This window comes from Geospiza fortis, unplaced genomic scaffold, assembly GCF_000277835.1.
Source record: "Geospiza fortis unplaced genomic scaffold, GeoFor_1.0 scaffold40, whole genome shotgun sequence".
Classification (NCBI taxonomy): Eukaryota; Metazoa; Chordata; class Aves; order Passeriformes; family Thraupidae; genus Geospiza; species Geospiza fortis.
The window spans coordinates 5,063,549-5,075,046 of record NW_005054297.1 but is presented as its reverse complement, the minus strand read 5'-3'; the positions used below and the strand labels follow the sequence as shown (position 1 = coordinate 5,075,046).

The following is an 11,498-nucleotide window of genomic DNA, read 5'->3' as shown; positions in this document are numbered from 1 at the left end:
GAGCCGTGCGGGGGGATTCTGGCAGCGGGGCGGGCCTCGGGAGCCGGGCGGAGACCCCGGCAGCAGGGCGGGCCTCGCCGCAGCGCCGAGCCAGGGCGGGCGCGGGAGGGCGGGTCCGGCTCTTACCGCTCCGCTCACTTACTAAGTACTACTTAGTACGAAATAATTTTTTTTAAGCCCCTTTTCCATTTGGAGAGAAATTTTTACAAATTCACAAGCCTTCCTGTGAGACGATTGTGTGAAAAATGCGTATTTTATGATTGGCTTTTCACAAATATTAAATTGAATATTATATGTGTTGTGTTAGAAAGTAATGCTGTATTAATTCTCTTAAGTCGTGTGTTAAATATAGTTTTAGATTATAACAAAATGTTAAAATAGAAACTATGCTATGTAGGATACTTTTTTTTCTAAAGAAAGGACTTGCACCGAGATAGCAGTTATAGGACACCTAAATCTTTCAGAGAAGATAATTTATTGTCCCATTATCAGGAGAAACTAACTTCTTTCTGTCTCGCTCAGGCAGGACGACGCCGTTAGGATTATGAGGAAGAAGGCGACGATGACCAGACAGAATCTTGTGTTTGAATGGAATTTATGCATCATGTATGAGGTGTATGAATATGCAACAGGTTATTGCTTTTAAGGGTTAATCCTCTGTTAACGAGTGTCCTTTTCTGGGCTCATGCTGCCCAGAAAAAGGTACCTAGACGTCCATAACTCTTTGTTTCTATTGTCTCATATTGTCCTAATCCAAACTGTCCAAATTATTATTACTCTAATTGTATTACTATTTTTATAACCATTTTATTACTATTAAACTTTTAAAAATTTAAAAACAAGTGATTTGCATTTTTCACAACTGTAACTAAACAGAGACCGAATATAAAGAACTTGTGCGTTCCCATCATCTACCCTCACTTCCTCCTTGCCCCACCCTCCAATACCAACATAAAATCAGAGCATCAGCCCATACCTCACCTCTCAGCAGTGAGACCCATAACATCCAACACCCACCAAATTAGACAAATAGCTAATCCTAAGTACAAAATGATGCACATGGTAAGGGCTGTGGTAGTTCACTTAGTTTTGGGGTTGCAGGTTTTTTTTTTGTACCAGTAATGATGTATAACAAACGAACTGTCACTTAATTCAATCAGGTTTTATTCTGGATGTTAGCACTTACATTTTTAGAAAATGGAACAAAAGGCTGACAATAAAAAAAATAAATTAGCAACTATGTAGCAGCAAGAAAAGTCATGTCTTTTTTTTCTTATTCTTTACTTTCCTCTTGGAGAATATGGCATGTTTCATAGCTAATCTTTTACAGATCAACATTTTTATTCTCTTTCGAGTTTTCTGCCCTTTCTTTTTGTCAGATCTGTAAAGCAAAAAAAAAGGAACATAGAGATTAGAATAAAATGAAAAACACACTTCTCTGTACAAATACATTTGCTGGTATTATAAATAAGTATATGAATTATGAGGCAGTATGCAAAGTACTGTCACAAAAAGTACAATGAACATTACATCTCAAAATGTTAAGGTCTTTCAACTTCACAAAACTGTCCACTTTATTGCCATTATACATTCATTTTATGTATTTATTCAGCATTTAAATTTACACAGATATTGAAAACAAGGAACTCACTCACTGAGTACAAAAAAAGCACACACAGCATTTCATGCTGAATATATAATGCATGAATATATAACAGAAAGACTTAGAAGAAAGTATGTGAAGTTTAACACCATTAGGAAGCATCCTGCAATTAGTATAGGACCTAAATACAACTAGCAAGTGGATTGTTTTCTGTCTCTGACAAAAGATGTCATAATGCAAAACATGGAGTAATTAGAACAAAACATACAAAATTTTTATTAGAAAAAGAAATCGAAGTTATCTTCTGCAATGAATCAGCAAAAGAACTAACTGATGACCTGAAACTACTAAAACCACTCTGGCACAACTGACAGAACAGCATCTTCCTTGACAGAAAAAACACATGAGATTTCATGAAATTCTTTTAGCATCCTTTTTAATTTTTTTAGTCAAGGAAAAAGAAACATTAAGAGATGGATTTTTTATGAGAGATATATAAAATGAAACATTGCTGCCTTTTGTGTCTAATACTTCCTAAGCAAAACCTGGTTTAGTATCAGTAGGACATGAAGCAATACACCTGTACCCATCTGCCATCCAGCAGGCAACTGATGAGTCTCTGGATACTGATCCAAGAGGGTAATGGTCTGAGTCTTACTGTGTAACACAGGTACAGCTTTTGGGAGGGAAAATCTGCCTTCCACTGCTACAGCCATTCAAAATCACAGAAAAACCCACTACTCTGGAGAGGAATTAACAGAAGTGCAATCAATTATCCTGAACTGGAAAGACTGAACCATCTGCTGGATCATCTCTTAGCAAATCCCCTTTCCTCTTCTCAGTTAGTTCCATCTGAAGACAACCACACACCCTTTACTTGGCTCTCTGATACATACAGGTATGTGTACAGTGTTGTTCTGTATGTAACAAAAGGAAAATCATGGAAGAATAAAAGTACTCAATGTGATCCTCATTAACGGTGGAGATTTAGATCATACTACAAAAAGCATCTGAAATACCAGAAGGAAAAAAGCAAAATATGCTACAACAAAGCAAAAGAGACAGGCAGCAATAACTAGTGACTCTTAGTGACTCTTATTATAGTGACTCTTCTCTCTGCCCTTTCATGAGGAATTCAAAGGGGATAAAAGTGTTTCATTACTTCAATTTTCAGTCATCTTGACAGACCTCCATGCAGCAGTCACCAAGTCTGCAATCCATATAAATCAGTTTTGAAAGAAAACCCACAGACAGGCAATTGGGAGCCCCAGTAAGTGACCTGCCTTTTATCCCACCCTCCCTTCAGTATACAGTCCCCAGCAATGCAGCAAGTGGGCAACAGGGAAAGCTGACATCAGCACCTAAAGTGGAAAATCCTTTCTTTCTGAAGTGATTCCCTGACATAAGATCTCTTCTGAGTGCTGTATTTTAGTGTATTAATGCAGTATCACACTTACTGACAAGCTGCTCTGCCGTGGGACAGACTGGGACAGGCACTGCGCTTGTGACCTGCCTTGCCACAAACGAAACAGCCACTGTCACTCTTCTCACAGCTGTGCTTCTGAAGAGTGCAGCACTTGCAATTGTCACAGTGAAACCAAGCTGCAAAATATGTAACATGATTTATGATCTTGGAAAAGTTTACAACGAACATTCTGAAACTAAGCTTTAAATACAGGTCACATTACCAGCTTTTTAAGTCTGGATTAGCTTTACAAAGATAGATGTAGTCACTTTCTGGTCCCTCAGCACATTATTAGACATACTGTCAAATTAAGTGTGAACTATTTTGTCATTAGAACTTTTATCCTGTGTGTCATCTTCAAAACAAAAATAGTGCAGATGTTATAATGTACTTACAGATTTTGATTGTTGTAAGAGTAACAAAGATAATGACTTCAGAAATTTATACAGAGGTATAAATATAACTACATTTGTGCATGAAACATAATTTTATCATGATCTCTCAAACATTTTAGTATTTGCCTACTTTTTTAGGCAATTCAAAGTAATTCAGAAAATTAGGAAATACTTATATGACAAATGGAAATATTTCTGTTTTGCCATGATAAATATAAATGGGATTTAGTGTGTCTTGGCAAAAATTTATTACACTTCCACACAGTGCAAGTAAAGTACAGCTAAACTAAAGAATAGTAACTTGTGTGAAATTGAGACTTTTTGTTTATTCTAGGTCTTCTGAATTACATTTTACTTCTTTCACAGAATATTTTTCTTCTGGTTTGGAATTTCAACTTCTTTGGACTAAATGTACTTTTATTTAGAAAATATTTTTCTGTACTTACAGGGCTTTACGCATTTGTTGCAAAGAACACAATGTTTCCATTGTCTGCCATCCTACAAAAGGCAAATAAATGGTTTTGTTTATTGAACCCCCCACTGATTCTATCTTAAAACAGAACTACTCATGTATGGTCCCCACTGTTCACAGGAACAACTCCTCTGTAGGAAGGACTGTAACTCAGAAACAACAGTCCTGAGAATCTGTGAAAACCACAGATGAAATTTTGAAATTAGCAAATTCTACAACTTCAAAGGATGCGCAAAAATGCATGTGTCACCAGACCACAGCTGGGTAAGTTCTGATCTAAGTGGCAAGCAGCAAACTTGTCCTGTCCTCTTTGCAACACAAAGGAATTAGGGAGAGAAATTGATTTCCAGTGGGTTATGGAAGGTGTACTGTGAAGGTAATAATAAGTCTATGAAACTGAACTACTGAGGGTTTCCCATGGAACTCAGTATCAGAACAGGTTTTCACCAAAGCAACTATTACAGAGGTTGTTGTCTGACTACTACTAAAACTTCCACTCAGAAAGAAGTGAAAATACTTACTTTTGATGTACATGAATTGCATATCTCACAGTGCTGGTTACCAGAACTAACATATCGCTGACATACAGTGCAAAATCTGGGGAAAAAGATGTACTGGTTCACTATTTGCTCACAAAACAATTCATTTTATACAACCTTAACAACTAATATAAGGACTGCAAAATTACTTTGTTGAACTAAAAATTCAATCTTTGCTGCATAAATGACCACTTAGACCACACACAGTACACCCACACAGTAAAATTCAGGTCAGATTATCAACAGTATCAGTAGTAAATGAAATTAAATTCCTCTGTCCTTGATGCTTCTCTTACAAGTTCATTTTTTTTACTACTGTATTAACAGCTGATTATCAGACACAGCTGTAAAATTATCTTCTAGATGTAGACAGTATTTCCTACAGACAAAATAAGGAATCTCATAATTCCACACGGAAAAATTTAAATGTCTTTTTAGACATTTCAGCTCTCCTACACATTGTTTATATAATATGCAACTTTAGAATGAGACTGAAAAATGTGGTCTGAAGCCTGGCATCCAAGTTAGGCAAGACACTATGAAACAGCACCATCCCTAACTCCTTTGGAGACTTTATGCCCTAGTTAAAAACAAAGACATTCTTTCAAAAGTCACCTGAGCATTAATATATCTTACCTATATCCCTCTTCTTCAGGAAGCACAATCATACTTGGGGTAAGGTTCGTGAAAATACGGACAGGAGACTGTTTACGACCTGTCTTGCCATGTTTATAAAGTGCGTGATTATCATAGTCTACCTAGAAAAATAAAACCATAAAAAAGATTCTTAAACTGAATGCCAAGCACAGGAAGAGCTATTTACATATTTATTATCTTTATAACTGCCTTATGCAATGTTTGTATTTATATACGAGACTCTAACCCCAAATCAGATTACAAATTCTACATCAAGCTTTTTGTCTCATTTACCTGTAAATTTGTGCAAACATAGTGTTAGGCTAGGCTCACTACACTTCAATAATCATATTGTACTTACTTCTTTTTGCTCGTTTGCATGGGATATGTAAGATAACTGCAGTTGGATTACAGAGCAACCTGCTATAAAAAAAGGATCTCTACAGCTTGGTTTGTCAGTACAAGAGATGACATCTTAACCCATCTCAGAAAAATTACAAAATTGCAAATCTAATCAGCCTGCTTTTTCCAGCACTGCCTTCAGAGACTTGTCACAGAAACTCTCAGCTCTGAACAGTGGAAGGAATGCAGAGTCCAGCCTAGCATGAGTTTTCAACTTTCTTCAACAATTTTCATTCCACAAGACACACTGTTCAGAACATCAATGCCAAAATTCATGCAGAGTTGTTACATGAAAAAATAAACCTTTAGTATCATGAATACCCATGACTGAGCTCTCAAAACACACTGAAGTAGGTGTGCCTAAACTATACACAGAATGGATACAATACTGAAGAAGCTGATGCCAGATTATTGCTTTATCACTGACAAGTTCACTTATTAAGAAATTCCAAACATTTTCATCACTGTAATTGTACTCTGATCCCAGTAGTTTCGGAGATGAAAGACCTTAATTTTGTAATATATATGGGGTTTTTTTTCTAGGGCTGGGCACTACCCACTGACATCTAACATCATTGAAGAATGAAAATACTCTTCATTAAGTTACCTCTCACCTCTGCAACAAGCACCTGTCAGAATTAGTGCAAATTTGTTATACTGAAAGCCTGCCAGAAAAAATGAGATCATGGATAAATGACAGATGAGTTAAAGATACATAACAAGAACATGATCAAGTTATCACAGATACAACTAATAGAAATACAGAATCCAGGCTTCACATGAACAAGGCCCAGCTACAGAGAAGCACTGCCACTGCAACTGCTTTCACTACTACTCCTTTCACATTGCACACAGCTGGTAATTAGCAGAGTCACTGGGTTCAGCCATACCTGGTAATCCATCATACTGAAGCTTGGGAAAAAGTCAAGAATGCGAGACTCAAAGAAGTATGGAAATATCCAAAACATGGGCATCTCTCTGTTGTCATGACCTAGTAATGAAAAACTTTGGTGTACATAGGAGAAAAACATAGTACATGTAGCATGAGAAATTTACAGTGAACATTCCAAATACATAAACATGGATACGTACATAATGTTGGGCAGAAGAACTAGTTCTCTTAGGCAACAGAAAGTTTTGGCATATTGTACATGTGGAGATGCAAGTGCCATGTAACTCAACTCTTGACATCCACTTAGGTTGCTAAGAAAATTTACTGGTTTGATAGCTTATTTTTCTCTTCCTTTAAAGTCCATTTTAATTGCAAAGTAGATTTGCCAAAAAAAAGGGAGAAGTTTTTAAGACAGACTTTGTGAATTGGGCATTACTGAACTAAAAATATCAAGAGAGTAAATCAGGTACATGCTAGTTCATCTTTAGAAATTATAACATGAGGGTGCTCACATTCACCTGAGTAGCAAGAATCACAAACTTATGGATAGGTACTTTTTCCTTAAAGTGATGTTACAGCACAAGCCACCCATCTGGCTGTAATACATACCTTCTTTTTCTGTCTCCCTCCACATTGCCATCAGTTTTTTAAAACTAGAAGCCAGTGCTTCCACTAAACCTCCAAATGGGGGATCGGTTACCATAATGATTCTTTCACCATTCTCTTCACACAAGAATTTCCTGCAAGTTTCATGTGCAGCCTGTAAGAAACAGAGGTTAATTCCCAAAAATCATGATTCAAGAACTGTAAACATATTGTCTCTGGTAATAAACCAATCACTGCAGAAGTTTCAACTTTGATGACGGAACTTTGCTTCCCTCTTGTGGAGGTGAATTTCCTCCTGGAAGCATTAAAAAAAAAAAACCCACAAAAAATGCACCTAGATTTGAAGGACTGAAAACCAGTGCCCTGTTCAGCTAACATATAAAACATTACTGAAAATCAAAGAATGAAACTGTCTCTTTTGCAGTAGTTATCTTCCATTCAATTCAAAGTTGACTATCAAATTTATGCTAACTACTGTTGCTTACACACCTTAATTGCTGTTTCTATTAAAATGTTCTTAATTAATTCATGTTTTCCCATGATGTTTTCTACTAGACTAGTCATCAATTTCCTACAAAATTCTGTATCAACAACATGCACTTTTTTACCAAAGCACTCAATAAATTCTTGGCCTCACCTCTCCGCCAAAAAAATGATGATTGAACATGTTGTAGTGGCAAAATTCATCCTCTGTATAAAATTGTGAATACCTGTAAAATAAGTTTTGAGAGAAGTAGAAAATATAAATTACTTTTTGTCTATCCTAAGATAGGATATTTAGAGTGAAAAAAGGCCTCCAGAAAAACATCATCTTTGGGTTCTGATTACTGACAACACATACCAATACTGAGAAATTATTAAGTATACTTACTTTTCTCATCAACTGGATGTCATTTGTGTATGGGTACAGGAACAGAGATGCAGAGACAAGAAAGGGAAAACAACCACCAATTTATCCCTTAAAGCACTAAGAACACCCATCTTTGTATATGTTCTTCAGATACATAAACATTTGTTAAAACCTACCTGAAATCAATATCTAGCAGAAGGCTTCTAACATTGAATTCTTCTTGTGATGCTTTTGACTGGATCATTTCATGAAGCCTGAAGTATAATTGGAAGAAATTTAACATATAATGACAGACTTCAGAAATGATCTTGCAAGACAAGAATGCCTGGTACTTTACTAAACATAAATCAAACAGAGAAAACTGAGTAGCCTAAACTTGGGTGATTCCATTTGACCTGTACTCCACGTTAGAAAAATAGGTTAGCCTTGAAAGATGACAAGTGGAGCCTCCTGGATCACTGCACACAGAAAAGCACAAGGTAAGAAACTCCATGTCACTTCCTTAACTACCATGGAGATCTGAAGTGTGTGTGTGTGTGTGTGTTATTGGCAGTGTTTCCAGAGTCTTCTCTGGTATAAGTTCAAAGCTAGACCCCACTAGATGCTTGGATAATCCCAACCAATAGAGGTTCACCAATAGTGAACCTCTTATTATGGAAGAATCATTGACTATAATCATTAGTAAGCTGTACAGCTTTGAGAGAGAAATATTACTTGAAAGTGTAACAATTCTCAGTGATGTACCTGGGTGTTCCAACAGAGAGCACTCGTCTGAATCCTAATCCTGTAAGGAGATTCAGTAGGAACTGGCAACTTCTGTCTGCAAATAAATACTGTGCATTTGTTTTTTTATTCTCCAGTGGATACAGAAGTTGACTTGGACTTTTCAGCTGGGCAGTGGTGATATCACACAGGAACTGGTGATCTGAGTGTTTTTCCCATTCTGCTGGCATTAGCAATTGCTGGCGTTCCTGGCAAAACCTCCTCTTTGATAACGGCAACAGAACAAAATTCTTGTACCTTTAAATAGAAAAGACAATAGGGAACAAAGTTTGGAAAAAGCCTCTATCAAAGATAGGAAGGGGAGCTATGAAGGGTTTTTTTTATATTTTAGGAGTTCAGGCATTTAAATAGACAATGCAGTTTACATTGCTCTCACAAAACTCCACAAGAATGAAGTACTATTTATAAAAAAAAAATAAATTCAAAGGACACTTTGAAATCTTTGAAATGCATAAAATGTTGCCACCAAATATACTGGGAATCTCTATAACATAACTGGATTACAGAATGAAGACTCCATCAACTATCAGCAAAATCCTGTATGTTTACACATGAAATTCAGACATCACTTGTTACTATGTTACCTTTGCTTCTTTTCACAATTACTTTTTGCTTGTTACTTTTGTAGACTAAAGTCAGGAATAAGTATTTTTTAACAGAAATTGCTACTGACCTCTTGTAAGCACACTATGAGCACTAATATAGGAATACATACCCCAAAAAACACACCCGCACCCCCTCCCAGTTCCTGGGTTGAAAACACCATGCTCTAGTTCAGTGTTTCATGCTATTTCCTTTCCATTGCCAAACAACAATTCTTATTTGCCCAAATTCATCTTTTCATATTTGAACAAATCCTGAAATGTTATCTCTACATTCAGAGTACCTAAACCTGCATTATTACATCTTTACTGCAGACAATACATATTAACAATACCTGTCCACGTTCTGTCTGTGTGTAAAAAAAGGCTGATGACTTCTATTGTATTCTTCACGTGCTGCAAGCCTCATTTCTGACACCTGTAAAATTTGCATACATGAAAAGTTACAAAACCAACAGCTACTGATGTGTGTGGTACATCAAATCTCAACATGAAAGAAAGGGTGCATCAAAGGTCTCATGCTTCAGCTACTTAGCAAGGAAAAATAATTCTATTTGTTGTTTCAGAAGAACAAGTATGTCTGCAGCACAGGGGCATGCTGCAAAACAACACAAGCCTCTCGCTGCGAATTTAAACTATGCATTTCATTCTCCTATCACATGTAATACTCAGAGAATAACTCAAAAGGTGATTATGAGGAAGACAGAAAGAGCCATCCTTTCTATCAATGTGTGCCAGCAGTTGTGGTCCCTCTGAAGAACTATGATCTGATCCTGAAAAACTGATGGCAGTAGAAATGTTGCCCAAGTCTTTTGTGTGAAATCATTTTAAAAGCATGACAGTTCCTTGTTACTATCTGCGCCTGAGCCTCTAACATTTCAGTCTCTCACACTCTTCTCTCAGTCTTCTACCTTGTCTCCACAAAACATATTCACGGTTTCACAACAGAGTTTCAAAACAATTGGTCAAAACTTAGGGAACTGTTTTGCTTAAAGGAGGAGACAGTAAAATTCAATACAAGAAAAGACATCATAATACAAGTGATATTCAAAATGAATGAAAAAGAGAAATTGCTGCAGATATTCTGAGACTACTGAGCACCATGCCAAGCCCCACCATCTCAGTATTTTGTATACCCCACTGTTGCTTGTATCCAAATTATTTTCTCTATCTTAATTAGGGGAAACAAGGGCATCTTGGGATCAGAAGAACCCAATTTTGTTCAACATTGCAAAGCATTGGCAAATTGCCTATATGTTTTGGCAATAGAATAATAAATGCCAGGTTTGCTCAAAATGTACACAGCCTTTCTTGAAAGCTATATTTAAAACATGTTCTCCTGACAGAAACAAGTGCTCAGCTAAATATCAACTATTACACAAAGTTTAGAAAATAGCACTTGCCAGAGATTTCCACAATAAAATATACTTTTTAAATTGCTAAATAGAGAAAAAAATCGCCAATGTTTCATAAAACCACAGAATGACTTGGGTTGGAAGGGACATAAAGATCATCCAGTTCCAACCCTCCTGCCACGGGCAGGGGCACCTCCCAGTACACCAAGTTGCTCAAAAGCCTACCCAGCTTGAACATTTCCTGGGATGGGGCATCCACGGCTTCTCTGGGCAGGTTTTCCAGTCCCTTGCCACCCTCACAGTAAAGAATTTCTTCCTAATATCTCATATAAACCTCTCCTCTTAATGCTCAAAGCCATCACCCCTTGTCCTTCCACTACACGCCCTTGCAAAAAGTTCCTCTCCGGATTCCTTGGAGCCCCCTTCAGGTATTGGAGGCTGCTATCAGCTCTCCCCGAGCCTTCTCTTCTCCTCGCCGAATAACCCAAACTCTCTCAGCCTTCCCTCACACCTCCTCACAGGGGAGGTGCTCCAGAGCTCTGATCACCTTCAAGCCCTGAGTCTTCAGCACAGCCTTCAGCGGTGCTCTCTTACCTTCTCATCTTCCCACTGGAAAAAGTTACAGTCCTTTCTATCCCTACAAGCCGAACAAGCATAGAATCTTCTTCCTTCCTCTGTTCCTTGGCTGGTCTTCACAAACAGAAGTGCAGGACCTAGGGATAAACGCGAGGATAGGATAACGCAGGGAACACCCGCAGCCCTGTTTCACTGCTCCACTGCAAGAGCCGAGCTTCCAGAACACGGCCTCCGCAAGGGCTGCTGCAGATCAGCCCGCGCCTGGAGCCGAGCACAGGGACGCTGGGGAGGTGAGCCCCGGGCCCGGCTCACCGTGAGGGCA

General features: G+C 37.7%; 1 protein-coding gene across 1 annotated transcript in view; it reads right to left on the bottom strand.

Moving 5' to 3' along the window:
• Positions 1 to 1,141: 1,141 nt before the first annotated feature.
• Positions 1,142 to 11,498, bottom strand: part of ZCCHC4 (zinc finger CCHC-type containing 4) — an 11,081-nt gene continuing 724 nt past the window's right edge. Inside the window, exons 3-14 of the mRNA XM_031055529.1 lie at positions 11,195 to 11,360; positions 9,581 to 9,663; positions 8,605 to 8,880; positions 8,037 to 8,114; positions 7,648 to 7,720; positions 7,014 to 7,164; positions 6,403 to 6,503; positions 5,111 to 5,232; positions 4,457 to 4,532; positions 3,910 to 3,961; positions 3,061 to 3,205; positions 1,142 to 1,381 (exon numbers count right to left, since the gene is read on the bottom strand). Coding sequence (XP_030911389.1) covers positions 1,258 to 1,381; positions 3,061 to 3,205; positions 3,910 to 3,961; positions 4,457 to 4,532; positions 5,111 to 5,232; positions 6,403 to 6,503; positions 7,014 to 7,164; positions 7,648 to 7,720; positions 8,037 to 8,114; positions 8,605 to 8,880; positions 9,581 to 9,663; positions 11,195 to 11,360 — 1,447 coding nt within the window. The 3' untranslated portion in view covers positions 1,142 to 1,257. The remainder of the gene's footprint in view (positions 1,382 to 3,060; positions 3,206 to 3,909; positions 3,962 to 4,456; positions 4,533 to 5,110; positions 5,233 to 6,402; positions 6,504 to 7,013; positions 7,165 to 7,647; positions 7,721 to 8,036; positions 8,115 to 8,604; positions 8,881 to 9,580; positions 9,664 to 11,194; positions 11,361 to 11,498) is intronic.